Source organism: Pelodiscus sinensis, chromosome 11, assembly GCF_052426305.1.
Source record: "Pelodiscus sinensis isolate ZL-2025 chromosome 11, ASM5242630v1, whole genome shotgun sequence".
In the NCBI taxonomy this organism is placed as follows: Eukaryota; Metazoa; Chordata; order Testudines; family Trionychidae; genus Pelodiscus; species Pelodiscus sinensis.
Window position 1 is genome coordinate 6,455,368 of NC_143062.1, and position 19,351 is coordinate 6,474,718.

Consider the following 19,351-nt stretch of genomic DNA (forward strand, 5'->3'; position numbering starts at 1 on the left):
CGTGGGGTGGCTGGGGAGAACGGACGACCTGGGTGAGCTCACTGCCCACTCTTCATTAGGGGCTGCCTAAGGCGGGAGTCCTTCCCGCCCTTCCTTCCGCACGTCGCATGGACAGTGACAGAACCCAGCCCGGCGGGTGCCCGTGTCGGTGGCAGGGTCACGTCTCAGGAGCCAGCCTGCATGGGCTGAGCCACACTGTGCTGTGTCTGCCTGATGGGTTTCTGCCTTGTGGCCTTTTCCACCTTAGTGCGAGGAGTGGGTACTGCCCACGCAGCAAGTAAAAACCCGGCCCCAGGCCAAGATTCCTGCCTTCGCTGTCCCCCTCCAGCGCCATGGGCCGAGCCCTCCAGCCCCGCCCGCGCACTACGGCCCCCAGCATGCCCTGCGGCGGGGCTCCCCTACGCACTACGGCCCCCAGCATGCCCTGCGGCGGGGCTGCCCCGCGCACTACGGCCCCCAGCATGCCCTGCGGCGGGGCTGCCCCGCGCACTACGGCCCCCAGCATGCCCTGCGGCGAGGGAGTTGCGCAGGCGCCACTGCTAGAAACTTCCAGGCGGCCGGCGCGGTGCATTGTGGGGAGGAGACGGCGAGTTGCTTGGGCGCCATTTTACAGAGCAGCAGAGACGCGTCGGCGGAGCCTGGGCTCGGTGAGTGCGGGTGGCCCGGCCCTGCCCCCGCCCCGCCGGTTCTCCCGCCGCCGCCGCGCCTGCCCGAGCCCCTCCCCCCTCTGGTCCTCCCGCCGCCGCGCCTGCCCGAGCCCCTCCCCCCGCCGGTTCTCCCGCCGCCGCGCGGCCCCGAGCCCCTCCCCCCGCCGGTTCTCCCGCTCGCCCCCGGGCTCCTCCCCCCGCCGATGCGCCCGCGCGCCCCCGAGCCCCGCCCCCCGTCGGTTCTCCCGCCGCCGCGCGCCCCCGGGCTTCCCCCCCCCCCCCGCCGATTCCCTCGCGCGCCCCCGGGCTCCTCCCCCTGCCGGTTCTCACGCCGCCCTTTGTCCCCAGGAGCTGACCGCGCTGCGGGCCGGAGCCGAGCGGCCGCGGACCATGGGCTCCGACAAGCGGTAGGTCGCGGGGGGAGCCGCCAAGGGGCGCGCGGGTCTGTGGGGCAGGCGCCTGGCCCCGCCCCGGGGCTGTGTGGCGGGAGATCCCCGCCGGGTGCGGGCAGTCTGAGCCCCGCGAGCGCCCTGTCCCAGCCGGGTGCCACCCTGCAGAACCCGGAGGATCTGGCATCAGTGTATTGAACCATGACATCTCCTTCCAGAGAGAACATTCCTAAACTGAGCAACCCTCCATTTTACAGTGTGAGTAGGACGGAGCGCAGTGGAAGGTATGGCTCTATCATAGACAGAGACGATCGGGATGATCGGGACTCGAGAAGCAGGCGAAGGGATTCTGATTACAAGAGATCCAGCGAAGAGCGCAGGAGCGAGAGATATGATGACTTCAGGGACTATGACAGCCGGGACTACGACAGTCGGGACTATGACAGCCGGGACTACGACTACGACAGTCGGGACTATGACAGCCGGGACTACGACTATGACAGCCGGGACTATGACAGCCGGGACTATGATAGCCGGGATTATGACAGCCGAGACTATGACAGCCCTGAGGTAAGTGAAAAATGTTTGCATTCACTCAGGCTTTGAGTGAATTTTGGTGTAGCATTCTGCTACCATGATCAATGTAGCATAGATTTTACCTGTTGTCTGTGGTAATCAATGAAGTGTGTTACTATTGCAGTTACTAACCAAATATGCAGTGAACTTAAGTGTCTGTCTTGGATATTTTGTTGTTTGGCTAAGAATTCAAAATAACTGACAGCAGAAAATATAACACAATTCTGTACCCATGTAAATAATCAAAAAATGAAGCTCATTTAGTATTGCATCTAACAAACTATTAGTGATGAAATGTACTGGTCTGGAAAGTTATTGTTGACCATCCAGTTTGACGGGAGTGTTTCTGGGGAGACATCCCAGAAAATCAAAGCAAGGTATGTCACCTTCATCTTCACAGTTCACTCAACTACTGCTATGTGATCTTGAATTGATTCTCTGCCCATATATACCTGGCCTAAGATTTCCAGTACAGTTCCTATTAGTCGTGTAAGATCCATTCTCCTTAGGAATGGAAATTCCAGTGGTTGCTTGAGATGCATCTCTTATTATTTTTTTGGCATGACTGCGTGAATGAACATTAAAGCCCCAGATCTGCTGGAGCTTATTCCAGATTTGTTGGGATTTTTTTCCATATTGGGCGAAAAATTCTCAAGTGGCTCACAATTAGCCGTGTGCATGTTTATTAATCTGGGTATTCACTCACCAGAGGGACAGAGAGAGAGAGCGTGAGAGACGGAGTAGTGATAAATCGGAAGATGGGTACCATTCTGATGGTGACTATGGAGAGCACGACTACAGGAATGACATTAATGATGAGAAAGAAAGTAAGACCATCATGTTGCGGGGCCTCCCTATCACTGTTACAGAAAACGATGTAAGTATCCAAAGAACATGGCTTTGCTTGCATAGGCTGCCAAGAGTTCCAAATTGGTTTTGTTTACTTATGCCATATAAAAAATACATCTTATTGTTGCTTATTCCCTGCAAGTTGCAGAGAGAGCAATCCTATATTTAAGGGCTGGTTGATATTTACATTAGTAATCTTGGATTTTGAAGAGGTTTTAACTGTAGCCGTTTTATATTGAGTAAGTGGAAAGGTCAATTCCAACCATACATGCCTCTAAAATAGAGCAATCTAAAAAAATCCTTTTTCCCATTTGGTTAGTGGCCATCCCTGGGTATGTCATGAAAAAGAACCTATTAAGTAACTACATACAGTGCTAATTTTTATTTTTATTGATTTTCCTGAAAATGGAAGAAAGATAGTAACTCGTGTTTTTCCAAGGACAGATATGGATTTATTTTCCTGTATTGGTGGAGGCTGAAGTTGATGCGGTTCGCTGTCTTACACCAATTTACTTAGATTCTCAGCCTGTTAAGACATCTCTGCACTTGCATAATCTGTCAACACAACTGTTGGGAGTGGTAAAATGGCTTCCCTAATGCTGGCAGAGAAAATACAAGTGAGCTCGGTAGCTAGATTTCTTGATATGCCCTGAGCTTCTGCAGTGCTAATGCAAATTCCAGTAGTCTTTGGAAGTGAAACAGTTTTCTGTTTCTGCCAGATCGGCTGGATAACCAAAATAATACCAAATGCACAAAAAGAGCTGTTCGTATTTGATTTTTAACCAGACTACATCTGTAATTCTGAAGTGTCTGTTCTAGGCATGTCTCCCTGGATTACTAAAACTACGAATTTTTTTAAAATCTTTTACAGTTTACATTTTTGAATTTTATTTAGCTAGAAAGTAATGACTGTTGGTGCGGATACTGATACAAATTTTGTATCTAGAAGTCTGCAAATTAGCAGATACCCGGTTTATATCTGCATCCATCAATGTTAGTGTGGATATCCGCAGCTCATTTTTGCAGCTGTGAGTACAAATTTTGTATCCGCACAGGGCTCTACTGATGTTTCCCCTTTTTCATCTTTCTCTCCGTCGGGTACCTCTGGAGCTTTAAGCAGGTTCAATGCAGTTGAGGAACCAGTGCCTTATTAAGCTGTTAGCCTTGTTCTTTGAAGTTAGTATTCTGCACAGGCCCCTTTCCTTGAGAGAATGTGGTGAGAGTAGTTCAAAAACAAGATGGCTGTAAGCCCAGATCAATATTTATAAGTATCCTTCAGTTTTCTGGATTTGAGAAGGGTCTGGTGTTTTTGCTGACAAGGCTATCATGGGTTACATCTTGAAAGCAAACTCCTGGGGGCAGAGTCTCATCTTGTTCATACAGCGCCAGGCACTGAGAGTCCTGATCCGTGACTGGAGTGTATAGGCAGTACTTAAAAACAAATAAGGGAGAGAACTGGCTGGGTATAGGACAGACCTGGGCAAGTACGGCCCACCAAGCCACCAGATACAGCCCGCAGAGGGGAGCCCCAGGCAGGCTCCCCAGCTTGACCTGCAGCCCCATGCGCTGGGCAGAAACGTGGCTGCAGCCTAGTTTGGCAGCTGGCAAGTAAGTCTCTTGGCCACAGCTGGCTTCTGGCACCCCAGCCTCCATTCCAGACCCCTCATCTCCATTAATGTCATGGAAGAGTGTGGTCCTCGACCACTTTCCAAAATCTTGGTGTGGCCCCTCATCAAAAATGATTGCCCACCCCGGTATGTAAGTATTACTGTTCTTAAGTTAGTTCCTGCTCAGTGGGTCATACTTTTCTCTCAATTCAGTGTGAAGTAAATTCACCACCTTTGTGATTTTGCATATTGATTCTCATTTGGAGTAAATAGTTGGGGGTGGAAGGCTGCCTTTCAGTTCACAGCGAGAAAAAGGATGACATTTGTCAAGATTTGAATCTTTAACTGTCTGATATTATAACTAAACTCCATACAGATTCGAGAGCTTATTGAGTCCTTCGAAGGTCCTCAGCCTGCAGACGTGAGGCTGATGAAGAGAAAGACAGGTGAGTGCTCTAATCTGACTGTTGGTCTCATTTTTCTCTACCCCTCACCCCCAGGCACAAAAGAGCATCCAGAATTATCACAAATCTGCAAGCACACACAATCAGAATAAAAGGTTTGCCATGGCTAAGGAATGTGGCCTTTTGATAGGTTTTAGATAGCTGAAGAACACTGTAAAAGAAGTCTGTCTTCAGGGATTTTTGTTAAAAGGTATCGGTAAGTAACACTAGTGTAAACCCATTTCACAGTTATGTAGTCTGTTGCATGGTTACCTTTAAACGTGGATTCAAATCAAGAAAAATGTAGCCAATTAAGGCAGCTTGGTTCCTTGCCATGGCAAAATAACAAGCAGATCCCAGCAGTTGACGTCGCATTTGTAAAGCTGCTTTATCGTGACGTAATGAAGCAGTTGGAGAGAGATTCACCTGTTTTAAAGGAACTGACTAACACAAGTATCCCGTCTATATCTGAATGCTGTCTCTAGGTGTAAGCCGTGGTTTCGCCTTCGTGGAGTTTTATCACTTTCAAGATGCTACCAGCTGGATGGAAGCCAATCAGGTTGCTTCACTCACCAAGTCTAGATATTCCTGAAAATGGAACAAGTCTGTACAGTTTAAAAAAAAAAGGGAATAAACAAAAGGTGGAAGGAGTGGTTGGTTCCAAAACAGCGACTTAAAAGAATAAAGGCTTTGTATATATTAAAATTTGTAACAGTGGAACAAGGGTAGTATTAGGAGAGAAACAATTAGCTAATCTGAACCATATCCTGCTAAACAAATAGGTATAAATCACTAATTGTGTGCTGGGGTGCTAATTCTATAGTATGGACTAATCGACTCTTACCCAGACCAGTCCTCTGAAGCATCCTTCTTTATTTTCACCTGACATTTACCTCATCACTGTTGCCGTACAAAGTACCAGACCTTTCAGAAGGAGTGCAGTGGTAACGTTGAATATCCGCATCACTGGTACTGGCCATGAAGGCATTGACATTTGATTGTAAATTTGGCAGACCCTAGCTCCGTCCCTGTAGTAAGAGAAACTCTTATTGGAGTCCATTCAAATCATGGGTCCTCCTAAAGACCTCTAGAAGCTTGAATATTTCTGATTAATGGCTGAAAACCTGAACGGATCCTCTGTTAAAAGTTGATTCCATTTTACAATGAGGTTTTCTTGTTACATGAATGGGAATATTTAGTTCTGCTGCATTTTGGTATTGGGTATTGGTTATCACAGCAGAATTCATCAAATTGCTCCCCTCACATAGAGGCAATATGAGAGCTCTGGTTAGAAAAGCACTGCAGTTAAAAAGGAGGCATGCTTAATGTTATAATCCTTTTATTTTTTTTAAACACTTAAATTAATACTGGATTTTAAGACCTCTTGTGTCAGTAATTATAAATCGCACCATGCAGCCTCCTGGAGTATAGCATCATACATTTCATACCATGGCCCCCTTCCTCAGCAACAAAGCGTTAATATTTTCCTGGCATAATGTCCATTGCTTGCAGCATATGCACCAGAACTGCTGGTGGCAGAAAATGAACATTAGCAAATCTATTTTTAAATAAACCTAGTTTTAATGTATACAAAGCTGTATTAATATATAATTCATTGAGACGGATACTATCCAAATTCACTCCGAAAAAACCAGAGCCACCCTAGGTGTAGGAAAAAAATAGTTCAGGCTCCCTAGTAGTCCTGCTGCTGACTGTCAGATGAAGAGATGGTGTATTGTAAAAAAAATGCCAGCATCTTTGTTCATGCGTGTGCATGTTCAGGGAGTGCTGGGCCCTCCGGCCCTCCCTTCTGCCCATAGGGCACAGTTAGTTTTCTCCTCTCTGAGAACCCTGTTCATGTGCAACACCTTACAGCTGCCAGCCCCTGCTATCAAAAAGACTGGTTTTAACATTTCTTCAGTGTCTATAGTAAAACTTTTTATTTTTTTTTATAAAGATCTTTGGTTAAATAAAATGATTGGGATTTGTCCCATCCTACCTCACCACATGTCCCCCAAGCACACTTAGAGGCAGCTGAATGAACTTTTACACTGTCAGCCTGTAAATGGCCATACTTTGAACTCTGTGTACATAGGGTTCAGAAATGATTGAGGCTCCGAACCTTGGCTGCTGAGAGATTAGAACTCCCAGTCACACTTGACTGAGAGGACTCTGGTGAAACCAGTAGGAGCTCTTCTTAGCCCTTCGAGAAGCTTTATTTGCAGTCTAGTTACTCGTTTTGAAGAGAGTTCATGGCTGTATGAAGAACACAAACCTCTTACACGAGCTTTCACGTGAACTGGTGCATTAGTCAAAGGCATCCATTTTGAACTATGTTTCAGTTGATGACGTTTATAATCCAACTTCTGAGAAGTCTAAGCAGGGTCCCTTTGGGAGAAATTACTGTATTTTCAAAGGGACACATCCTGAAGAAAGCAGTCAAGGGGGAAAATGTCAAAGGCTATCATTTAAAGCTGTAGGTGTTTAGCGTAGGGGTAAGAAGTGAAGCAGTAAGGACATGGTCAAAAAGCTGCTCGGGGTATACCAGAAATAGAAATACATGGGTGCAAGAAACTCCTAAAATCTGGCGATACTGAATGCAGCAGGCTTAGGACTCTGTCTCCTTAGACACACTTCTTGTTCCATGGCACTGTTTAGTATTTGGCAGCTTGGTCAACATTCCCTTATCCGTTTACCTTTATTCCACATCCCATTCTCTTACTGCCCGCGTCCTCCTCTCTGCAGGATTGGATGGGCAGAGCGTAGGTGGCGGTGGTTGGTCCTCCACATCCTCCCCATATGTTGTCCATTTAATTCAGGAGCACTGATTCCTCCGAAGTGTGCTCTGCCACGGGAAAATGGACACGTGTGACTCGATACAGGAATGACACAACCTGCTTTTCTTGCAGAAAAAGTTGGTGATTCAAGGGAAGCAGATTGCAATGCACTACAGCAACCCCAGGCCTAAATTTGAAGACTGGCTTTGTAGCAAGGTAAGATGCATGGTTTCTGCACAAAGATCTAAATCCGTGTTGAGGTCCTGTCCTATTTACCACCGTTAATGATCCAGGAAAGGAGGTTAAACCTGCAGATGTTGCCAACTCCCATGAGATCAAATGATAGTAAGGAACAAAATAAAATTAAAATGAGTGTCATGTACCTCAGACCAAATAAAACAAACCATCCAATGAAAGGGAGATGTTTAGTCAGACACCTGGCATGCAAGTCATAGATTATAGTCAGACGGGGCTACTATAAAGTGATCTCCCCAACCACCCAGGGCATGGAATTTCACCCAGCAGTTCTTGCATTGGGCCAGATGGGCTCCAGGTCAGTCTCAGACTGTCTCTTAGAAAGGCTTCTGATCTTGATTAGGGGTTTTTGGTTTATGATCTTGGCATGGGATTAAGGAGATAAGTTAATGGGACTCTTATATCAGATTTAAGAATTCATCTGAATTCCTTATTCCTCTAGTAGATGTTCAGTGCTAATGTAGGATATAACAGCCATAACCGAGTTTTAAATTACTATTCAGTAGTAAAAATTTAAAAACCAACAAATGGTCTGGTAGCACTTTATCGACTAACAAAACGTGTAGAGGGTACTATGAGCTTTCAGCCACAAAAGCTCATAGTACCCTCTACATGTTTTGTTAGTCTGTAAAGTGCTACCTGACCACTTGTTGGTTTTTAAGTTTTTCCTGTGCAGACTAACTCGGCTACCCCCTGAAGATTCCATAGTAAATACTCTCATGTTCTTTGCTCAGCCCAAAGTGGAAATGATTCAGCAAGAACAAAAATAGACTGTTCTGTCCACAGTGTTTGTTATCCTCATTTTAATAAAACACTATTTAAAGCAGCTGGAGCATGACTAGATCTTTGGGCCCCAGGTAGTATGCTGTGACTGTTTGAGCGAGCTTCCAGTGTCTCTCTCATTTGGCACCATGGCATCTCACGGCACTAAAAGCTTCTGTCCATATTTGTTGCATCCAAGTTACATGGCAAATAGCGTGCAATTTAAATAGTCTATTTAAGACATTGGCACTAAAGTAAATCCAGTGTGCTGGTGGTGATAGCTGATCTTTCTCAGCCACAGTTATAGTGAATCTGTTTCCATTCTCTCTTTAATGCTGATGTAACTTCCTGTGGTGCTTGTGTAAATGACAGTCTTGAGATGGGCATCTTCAGGCCAGACTTCATTCACCCTACCAAGTGGAAGCTACTCTGCTCCTTTGCAGCAAGATGCCTGCCTTCAGCAAGCCAGGCTAAGCTAAGATTCCAGGATCTAATGGAGAAACTTGACTTTCAGCCCTTTCAGTTGCAATGTGATTGTGCCCTGAAGAACCATTTGGATCACTCCTAGAGCTCAGGGGAACAGTCTTTGAACCTCAGAACGCTTTGTCTGTTGACCCACAGCAGTGCTGAGAGAATTTGATTCCGGACAAGTTTTACATCGTGCTGTAACTTTTCTCACCTCTTACAGAACACTTGTTCTCTGCTCTCTCTGGCAGTCATCCTAGTTAACTACTTGGAGGTCTGGGTTGCTTTCTGCCCTATACATCATGTAATCTGTAGTGGAGACTGCTGCCAAAACCCCATGGCAAATTACACCATGTCGAGTTAATCAGGAAGTAAGCACATTGTGGCTTGCCAGAGAGAGATGTCTTCGAGTGTCAGTCATGAGCCTTTAGTAATACATATATTTTTTACAGTGGCTGGGATCATAGGCCAGAAAATACCAAATACCAGAGTAATTTAATTTTAAGGCAGAATCGCTAACTGCCTTTGTTTTAATACTTTGTGACATAGCAGCTGTGATGCATCTTTAATCTGGCGTGTTTAGTCTCTCTGACTACAGCATCATGTGAAGATGTACAGTGCATCATGTGGACATCTCAGTATGGCAGTTAGGGCATGAACCCTGTAAAATCTCAGTACGATTGTTTTATCCCCTAGTGCCTCCTATACAACTTCAGGAGAAGGTTAAAATGCTTCCGCTGTGGAGCAGATAAATTTGGTAAGTCACTTTCAGCTTTTTTTAGCACGTTTCGTTACGTGGAATATTTCCTGTGGCAGTTGGAAACTAAATGGGATTGCAGGTCCTCAGCTGGCTCGCTAAGAGTCTGTTTTAATTTTGAGTGAGAGAGCCGTGCTGTATGATTAACAGCAGATCTTCTCTTTCCCGTGAAGATTCAGAACAGGAGGTACCTCCAGGATCAGCAGAGGCTGTTCAGTCTGTGGATTACTACTGTGATAGTAAGTTAGTCTCTCTGCTTTCTTTTTGTTCTCTTTGACTTCATGTGTTAGCCAGAGTGATTTAGCAGGAGATACATACATAACCACTACAGAGGATTTTCAGTACTGATGTATTTGGGACCTGCTTTCTATTTCCTTTTTAATGCAGGCTGTTCAGCATAGAGAACTCCATGACACGTTCGTAAGGCATGACTTACAGGAGCAATTCAGCGTGTGTAGGCAGGTTTTAATCTGCACATAGCATAAAGCTTTGGGGGAAAATTAACCCCTTTCTCTTCTCAGATGAGAGTGATGTTTCTTACATTTTGTTTAAAAATAGTCATTTCTCTTTGCTACGTAAGGTCTAATGCAAAGACTCGCTGGCTTTAGAACTAAGAGTGCTGTGAGGAGGCTTGACGAATAGAGCTAGTGTAACCCTTTCCCTCTTTCTTCCCCAGCCATCATTCTGCGAAACATAGCTCCTCACACTGTAGTGGACTCCATCATGACCGCGCTGTCTCCATATGCTTCACTGGCAGTCAACAACATTCGCCTGATCAAGGACAAGCAGACCCAGCAGAATAGGGGCTTTGCATTTGTGCAGCTGTCTTCTGCAATGGTGAGGGTTTAATAATGCACTTGGATTTTTAAAAACATGAAAAGCCTTGTGGGCAGTGCATTGTCACTGGTCTGTTGGCTGGAGCAAGGAATTAGGACCTTAGCTGCTATTTTCTGGTCTCCTGGTTCAGTGTACGCGTGAGTGCATCACTTTACCATGAGGAAAATAAGGAAGTGGGCGAGTGGTTGTGACACAGCAGCTAGAAACCTTTACATGAAAGGGGAAAAGAAAAGGATTAGGTGGTAGGGTCCAGGCTTTAGTTTTGGTAGACTGTTTGATTCCTGTGCATGGCTTCTGAAAACAGGTAGTTTAGCCTCAGATACGGTCCCCATAGGCCTCGATTCACAGACCATTTTGGCCAATTGTGAACTGAAAAGCCAGGGGTTTTATAGATCAGGAGGAAGATGCATTGACAAAGCTGCATCTGGGAGTCTTTCAGAGCATGTTCACAGACCGTGGCTTTGAGTGCTGTCATCTCTCGAGCACTAAATCCACCCTTTTCGTTTGAAAGGAGTGGGGAAATGTTTGTATGCTTAACCATTGAGAATACTGGTATCATTTTCCTTAGAGAGGGGCACTTTTGATGCTTAATTGGGATGAACACATTTCAGCATTCCCTTGTTTTCAGTTGTTAGTGTGTGCGTACTGACCAGTGTGTTCTCTTTTTAGGATGCATCTCAACTGTTGCAGATTTTACAAAGTCTTCAGCCACCGTTGAAAATTGATGGCAAAACAATTGGTGTTGATTTTGCAAAGAGTGCTAGAAAGTGAGTTGACAAGCACTTGACTATCCCTGCCTCTATTAAGCCTTGCAGGTGTTGTCATGACCTCTGCTGAGAGTAGCATGTTCTGTTTGGGAGAATGGCTGTTAGTCTAAGTCATGGGTTCCCAAACTGGGGGGCGTGCCCACCTGGGGGAGACACAAAGAAATTACGAGGGGGGGGGTGCGAGGCAATTCAGCCCCCACCCCCACCCCCCAAGTTTTGCTGCTATTTTTGTTTTTCAGCCCCGGTCAGTTCTCTCTCTCTCTCTTTCTCTTTTTTTTTTTTTCTCAACAAGTTTTGCTGCTATTGGGGTGTGTGTGAGGGTTTCTTAAAAGCCAGCAAGGGGGGCGTGATGCTGAAAAGTTTGGGAACCACTGGTCTAAGTGACATCTGCCCTTACGTGTCCTCCATCATCATCTCACAGGAGGGGAAAATAGCGTTCTCCACTTTGGCTGTTGATGCCTCAGCTGTATTTCCAAGCCCCTCTCCTTGATACTACTACTGGTTTGGACACAAAATTATTTCCTCAAAATAGCTTCTCGTAGGTGGTTTTGGATTGCACAGTGGCAAGCCTCAAAGTAACTGTCCGGTTCCCCAAAACTTACCAACCTGCACTTGAACTGGCTGGTTAGTAGGCATCTGGAGACCACGTGTAGGGTGGTCAGTGAACCCCCTTGCAGCGAGGGAATACAGGGAGATTTCTTGCATGGAGGCTGCCTGAGAATCTCACTTGCTCATTCATGTCATTTAATCTTCCTCCTTTCAGAGACTTGCTTCTCCCAGATGGTAACCGGATCAGCGCCTTCTCTGTGGCAAGCACAGCCATTGCTGCTGCTCAGTGGTCATCTACCCAGGTAGGGTTTGGAGGAGAGGCTTCCATACACTGACATATTACTTTTGCTAACATGAAACCAGAGAGTGCTTAGTCCCACTGGAGAGAACTCATCTTTCCTGACTTGGCCAATTGGAGATCCAGAGCAGAGTGCTAGGGAAGAGAAGGGTTTCTTTTGGTTCCGGTATTAGCACATTTTAGAAACAGTCAAATACAGGAACTGACTTGTCTCTGATTAAAAAGTCTTTGCTGAAATTTGCAGCCTCAGAGCGGAGAAGGAGGCACTATTGACTACAGCTATCTCCAGCCGGGGCAAGAAGGCTACAGCCAGTATGCACAGGTGGGTAAAGCTAGTCTTAGCTGTGTTGTATACTTATTGAGTAAAAAGCCTGTTCAGGTAGGTGCTAACTCTGGTTTGCTTTCTTTCCCAGTACTCGCAGGACTATCAGCAGTACTACCAGAGTCAGGCTGGAGCCTTGGACACAGAAGCAGCTACTATATCCGGTAAGGTTGTCTTTGTTTCCGGGTCATGGTTGTGTGGGATGTGAGGAGTGTAATACTGCTGCCCCACAGAATCCAGTGGATTCCATTTAGCATCAGGAGTTCTGGCTGACGCTGCCATTTGGAAAAAGGGAGTCTTTCATCTCCAGCAAACCAGGAAGGCCAAGCTCTCCACAAGCTGGAGGACATAGGGACCTCTGGTTGCAAGTTACTTAAAATGAAGGGCAGCTGTGGACTCCTGTAGAATCTGATTCCACCTCTGTCTGAAAGCCACACCTGAGCTGCCCCAGCATAATCTCTGGTGCTGGCAGCTGTTGGTACCAGGACTTACTGTTGGGTATAGGCAAGGTGGGTGCCTTCTGGCACAGTAAATGTTTGCCATGCCAAGTGTTGTCCAAGCTGTAGTAACTGTTCATTCCTAGGGAGTCTGTTCATGTCTCTTGTAAAGGAAGTGTGGCTCGAACGATACGCCCTGTTAGCTGTGCCAGTTCTCGGAATGCACTTGTTCAGGGGGCTATTGGAGGAGCGGATGCACACTTCAGGAAGTGGAATTTCTCTAGCTCTAGGGGAGGTGCTGTCAGAGTTCCAGGAAATAAGTTCACTGATCCATTGACAACTACATTGACAGGTGCTCCAGTTACCACCACTACAGCAGCTGTCGTATCCCAGAGTCCTCAGCTGTATAATCAGCAGCCCAACTCGCCAGACTCTCCGGTAAACAGAACTTTTTAGTGCTCTTGAAACTGATTTTCTCTGCAGGCAGGGTTGGAATCAGTCACTGGGCTTTGCAACTGCGTATGTAACAAAATCGGGGAGTTGTGCCTTACTAAACTTGAATCTCTCTGCAGACTAAAGTTAGTCCATCAGGCAACTTTTAGTGACAGCTTTTAGTGCTATTTGCCATTCTTTCTCCACTGGCTTTGATTCCTCCTTTTGAAGAAAAGGAACAGAGCACGTGGGTCAAGTACAGCTGGTATGCATGTTGCTGGTGGCTGGGATTGCTGGCCTTGGTTTCCATGGACCCTGCAATGACCTTCTTAACAAGATTTCAATTCTTTGTAGACTCAACCAGCACAGCCTAGCACCAGCACTCAGGTGCAGTCAACCGCCCCAGTGGGTGTGGTCCCCGGCACCAAATATGGTAAGCAACACAGAGTCATTCTTGTTGGGAGAGGCATGTCTGTGGTTGGGTGCAGTAGCTGTTGGTTTAGCTGTTACCAGAGCAGACCTTGCTGAGGGGACATAGTGCGTGTGGATGAGATGGCAGTGTCTGTAGCCTTTTCTATTATCAAAGTTGTCTTAACCAAAACCTGAAGTGCCTGTTTCAGTTCAGCTGGAATGATCATGTCCCACATCTTGTTTTTTACAGCTGTCCCTGACACCTCTACATACCAGTATGATGAGTCTTCAGGATATTATTATGACCCCATAACAGGGCTCTACTATGATCCTAACTCCCAGGTAAACACAAGTTCTCCCATCATAATTGTTGAGGTTGCTTAGTTTCATACCTCTTCAGCTGTGATTAAAACTGACATTCCTGGTAGGGGGGTAAAATAGCGAATGAAGCACACCTCCCAGTAGTGGTTCAGGGCTGCTGTGCTCCCTATGGTGCAGCAGCTGTTCACATTGCTTTTTCCCCTGAACAACCCATATGAGCACAAGCCTTTAACCCATGGTTCCTATTGACGTGACTTCTGGCTCTGTAGAATCTGTTTAAACTTGTTTAGCTCGGGGCTTTAGTGAGGTATTCCAAAGGAAATTGTGTAGTAGAGTAGCGGGTACTTCCTATAACGCTACCCGGTTAGAATGTAGGTGCTTACAAGGAGTGAATTTAACAGGCTGACACCTGGTTGACCTATTTGTGGAGATTTGGGGTACTGTAGAAACATTCCTCTCATTTGGGGAGTAGTAGTTCTCCCTTGTACTCTTCATTCATCTCCGATAGCTTAATTGTCTGATTTTTCACTTCTCAGTATTATTACAATGCCCTGACCCAGCAGTATCTTTACTGGGATGGCGAGAAAGAGACCTACATGCCTGCTGCAGAGGGTATATCATACCAGCAAACTAGTGTATCTTCCGGCAAAGAAGGGAAGGAGAAGAAAGAGAAACCCAAGAGTAAAACAGCTCAGCAGGTGAGGAGATAAAATCAGATCACAGCTGTGATGGGATTATCCGTCGGCCTGTCTGGAACTGGATGGTCACATGTAACCTTTTAAATTCTGGCTTCTTTGGGAAGCAGGGGACATCTGGGTTGAGCACTTTTAAAAGGGGTCAAGGTTTGTGTCTCACCTTGCTACAGGGAGTAGAGGAGTTGGAATAATTAGGTCCAAAGTCCCAGGAGTTGTTGGCAAAATGAATTGTCTGATCCAGTCCCTGATGTTTGTGGTTTCAGATAGCTAAAGATATGGAGCGCTGGGCAAAAAGTTTGAACAAACAGAAAGAGAACTTTAAGAATAGCTTCCAGCCACTCTGCTCCAGGGAAGAAGAGAGGAGGGAGTCGGCCGCAGCAGATGCTGGCTTTGCCCTTTTTGAGAAAAAGGTAAAGTCACGTGGAGGAGGAGGGTGGCTGCAGAGCAGAGCGGGCTGAGCAGAGGCCGGAGCTCATGTCTCTCCTCTTCCTAGGGCACGTTGTCTGAGAGGCAGCAGGTCATGCCGGAGGTGGTAAAGAATGGAGAAGAGGAGAATCCGCTCAAAGTAAGTGCACACATTCAGCTCACTACCATGCTGCTGCTGGAGCACGCCAGTCAGCTTAGATGTGAGTGGCTTGGAGCAGCGATAAGTCCTGGGGTCTCTTCTGCACCGGGATCTGGTTGTAATCCAAGCCCAGGTTTCCCCTCAATGGGATGTGGTGAGGGGGTCTCAGGCTCGCCCCTCCTGCAAGAGACACTAAAGGCTCAGGTGATGGTCCTGGCCCTGCAGACCTTCTGGAGCAGGACAGTGCTTGGAGGGGATAACTAGCCTTTCCAGCACTACTGCATTCCCAGTTGTGGGTATGCGTGGAGCCCTGTGTGGATACAAAACTTGTATCCACATCCGATCTGCAAACACGTTCCACAGATGTCCACATGTGCGGATATCAAATGGATATCTGGTTTTGCGGGGCTCTAGATAGTGCCCTGATGTAGGGTTGTGGGCAGTCTATAAACTGAGGATCCTGTCACCTGTTGCAGTTGCCTTCCTGTACAATGTGCCCTTCGCTAATGTTGGCCCTGCTTGTCTTCCAGCGTGGCTTAGTGGCTGCCTATAGTGGAGATAGTGACAATGAGGAAGACCTGCTGGAAAGAATCGAAAATGAGGAGGAGAAGCTGACCGACTGGAAGAAGCTGGCCTGCCTGCTATGTAGGAGGCAGTTTCCAAACAAAGATGCACTGGTCCGACATCAGCAGCTCTCGGACCTGCACAAGGTAACAGCATTTGCATGGTTGCAGAGTTTGGCAGTACAGGTCAGGCTATCAGAAAGCGCCAACTTGTGTTTGTCAGATAGAGCACCACGGTGCTACTTGAGCATTCTCCAAACGTGATCTGCTTACTGTGAAACCTTCCTTTGGCACAGCAAAACATGGATATCTACAGGAGATCTAGGCTGTCGGAGCAAGAACTTGAAGCCTTGGAGCTGCGTGAGAGAGAGGTCAGTGGTCTTGTGGCAAGACTGGGGATCCAGAGATGAGCCATGCACAGGAGATGGATGGGGTGTTTCTTTCCAGGGTCCTATCACCAGCTGGAAATAACCAGGCACTAGCTTAGCCTACATATCTGCCTTGTGGCAAGCTTGGGGGCTTTCCCAGGGAATAAAACCTGAATATCAGGTCCTGTTTATTGTAGAAGGGAGGGTGGCTTTTTCACTCCTTGCTGTACAGCAGCATTGTTCTGTGTGGGCTCCCACACTGGAAGTGAGACCCTAGGGTGGGCTGGGAAGTGTGGGTGGGGGATATTAGCAACTGCTGTGCTCTGGCTTCGGGAGAAGTAGTTGTGCGCTCACTGCCCTACTAATTCCACCCTAGTGTCATTACTCCCCATGCCTCTTCATGTTCTGATCCAGGGATGCATAGCTAAGCTTTGAAGCTTGATCCCGCGTGTCCTGTTCCTCACCGTGATTGTGTCGTGTTCAGGTTGTCCTGTCCCCACTAGGGAGCAGAGGGAAGGAACTCTTTGAGCAAACTAACCCTCCGTTTTATCGGAGTGACGACACGCGCTTCGGTCATGATGCAAAATGACAGCTTGTTTGGGTGTCGCCGGCGGAGTATCTGAGAGATCCTCTATGTTAAATGCAACCGCAGACACATGGCTCCTATTTGCTGTTCGAGCTTTTCCAAACGATAGATTCCCATTTGAGTCCAGAATCAGTAATGTGGGGCTCTGGATCTCCCCAGCTGCTGACTTTCGATTGTCAGAACTGTCCAGTTGAGTAGAGGGGGTATTTATGGAAAATCACAGAACATTAGAACTGGAAGGGATCATGAAAGGGCATTGGGTCCAGTCCCCTGCCCTCACGGCAGCACCGAGCACCACGTACAGAGAAAGTGTTTCCCGTTAATGGTCAGCATGCTCCAAAAGCAGCATCTCTAATGCTTGGTATTGTACATTGTGAAAGGTGAGGGTGCTTACACAGTTCGCTCAGAACTGGGTGGATCCAGACTGTGCAAAGCACCAGTGACTTGTAGTGTTCTGAGTGCCTGGCTCTTGCTGTCTCAGAGAGAATTCTTGGTTTTCAGTCGGGCCGTGTTGGCATCTCACTCACGCTCCATTGGGCTGAGTGCAAATGGCTGAATCTTCTTGCAGATGAAATACAGAGACAGAGCAGCTGAACGGCGGGAGAAGTATGGCATCCCAGAACCCCCTGAGCCGAAGCGCAAGAAGGTGTTTGATGCTGGCACAGTGTATGTATTTGCCGGGCACTGTGGCGGCCTCAGCGGGTGTAACATTTTCCTAATCTAACAGTTTGCTCTCTTGCGCAGGAATTACGAGCAGCCTACTAAAGATGGCATTGACCATAGTAATATTGGCAACAAAATGCTCCAGGCCATGGGCTGGAGAGAAGGTTCAGGTCTGGGAAGGAAATGCCAGGGTATCACTGCTCCCATTGAGGTAAGCATGGGGCGGGAGGAGAGGCGCCACTGGCTGGATGAATTGGCTCTGTTGGCTTGGCTCATGGTGGAGGCTGTCTCCAGCGTTTAGAGGCCCTGAAGAAGTACTTTCCTGACTGTCGCAGCACAATGTGGTGCAGCTAAGTCTGAGCTGGCATGAACCACTGCTGAGGACCCCCGTCTCCTCGCGTCACCAAGTGTCTGCACCGCTATGGAAGTAGGGCTCTGTCCCCCAGCTGTGTGCAGGGTTGACCAGCGCTTGTGCACTTGTGCAGTACAGCGTGAGCTAAGGCAGGGGTGGGCTGGACACATTCTTCTGGGCAAGCCCCTGGCAGACAGACAGCGCTTTATTTACCTGCACATCCCCAGGAGCTTCAGGGGTAGCCCAGGTAGCCTGTTCCAGACCATTGGTTGTTTTTCTGTTAGCACTTTATAGACTAACAAAACATGTAGATCCACAGGTATGGCGGCTTGCAGCTCCTATTCGCTGTGGATCGCCAGTGCCACCCAATGGGAGCTGCAGGAGATGGTGTCGCAGGCTGCACCACTTCTTTCAGCTCCCATTGGCTGGGAGTGGTGATCCTGGGCCAGTGGGAGCCGCAAGCGCCCATACCTGCAGGTAAATAAAGTGCCACGGGCTAACCCCGGAGAACCGCCTCTGGCTTATTGCCCACCCCGGGCTAAGGGCTAGAACAGGCTGCACGTCACCAGCTTTACATCCATTCTGGCTGTTAGCTGGGCTGGGTCTGTCACCACAAGGTCAGCACTAGGCGTGTAGCCTTGGCTTCGTTGGGGGCCCTTCCCCGAGACCGGCCTCCTAATAGATTTACTGAAGGAACTGAAATAGCTGTGACAGGCGCTCTCCTCTCTTGCACGTCTGCTAGGTGCCCATTGACCTTAGGCGCGTTGTGCTTTCTGCCCATGGTAGCAGGCACCCCCCAGCAGCCAGCGTGGCGATTTCGGGAGTGGGTGCAGCGTGCTGGGTACTAAAGTGCCTGTTCTTTTCCAGGCTCAAGTGCGGATGCGAGGAGCAGGCTTGGGAGCCAAAGGGAGTTCTTACGGCGTCTCCACAGCCGACTCGTACAAGGACGCAGTGCGGAAAGCCATGTTTGCTCGCTTCACTGAGATGGAATGAGCCCTGCCCCTCAGGGCTTGCGAGCGGCAAAGCACTTGACTTGCCGTTACCCAGAATGACTGTTAAAGCCTGAGACCTGCGGGGCCCTGCCGGATTCTGAGTAGGGGTTAGGGTTACCCATTTCATTCCCTTGGCCTGTCTTCCCCGCCAGCGTGCAACTTCCACGCTGGATTGTCTGGATTGCCATGCCTTTGTGCTGGAGAGCTCGTGGCCAGGCCAAGGGGATGCTGCATCTTTATACGTGTACATAGTGTACCATACTGTATTTTGTGGTCCGAGTGTGTAGTGCCACTCTGGGCCTCAAGCGGGTGAGGGTGTGTAGCTGTGGTTTGACACGGTCTCTGCTCTTTTTTTGTTGTATTGTCTCTTGGTTTTTGGCACAACTTACCTGTACATTTTGTATGATACACCTTTGTATAGACTTTTTGAAGATTTTGATTCTTGTTGGTTTTGTCTCCTTTCCAGAAGAAATACACTCAAAACTGACCTTGTCATTGGATCTCAGTGGGCTGGGTGAGGAATATCCAAATTCCCTGGCCATAGCAATTTCTCTGTCTTCCAGAATTTCTCCCCGTGTCTCGGTCTTTTGTTGTAATGGGAGTTGTCCTCTGAAGCAGCGTCTTTACTCTCTCGGCTCCTGGGCTCTTGCCTGATTCGGAAGTTTC

The 19,351-nt window shown here is 47.7% G+C and overlaps 1 protein-coding gene across 2 annotated transcripts; it reads left to right on the top strand.

Annotated features, from left to right (window-relative positions):
- The first annotated feature begins 499 nt into the window (after positions 1-499).
- RBM5 (RNA binding motif protein 5) lies at positions 500-19,124 on the top strand. 2 transcript variants are annotated; one of them, XM_075939556.2, is made up of 25 exons: positions 500-647; positions 996-1,054; positions 1,255-1,606; positions 2,322-2,489; positions 4,445-4,514; positions 4,997-5,070; positions 7,421-7,504; positions 9,467-9,527; positions 9,701-9,766; positions 10,204-10,364; positions 11,034-11,131; positions 11,895-11,982; positions 12,223-12,300; positions 12,392-12,464; positions 13,090-13,175; positions 13,524-13,602; positions 13,831-13,922; positions 14,438-14,599; positions 14,860-15,006; positions 15,090-15,161; positions 15,692-15,871; positions 16,021-16,095; positions 17,247-17,344; positions 17,423-17,552; positions 18,561-19,124. In XM_075939556.2, the coding sequence occupies exons 1-25, from the start codon at positions 504-506 to the stop codon at positions 18,684-18,686; spliced, it is 2,823 nt and encodes a 940-aa protein (XP_075795671.2). In that variant the 5' UTR covers positions 500-503; the 3' UTR covers positions 18,687-19,124. The 2 variants fall into 2 exon arrangements, with proteins under 2 accessions (XP_075795671.2, XP_075795672.2); XM_075939557.2 differs by having other exon boundaries at positions 1,294-1,606.
- Positions 19,125-19,351: the final 227 nt, after the last annotated feature.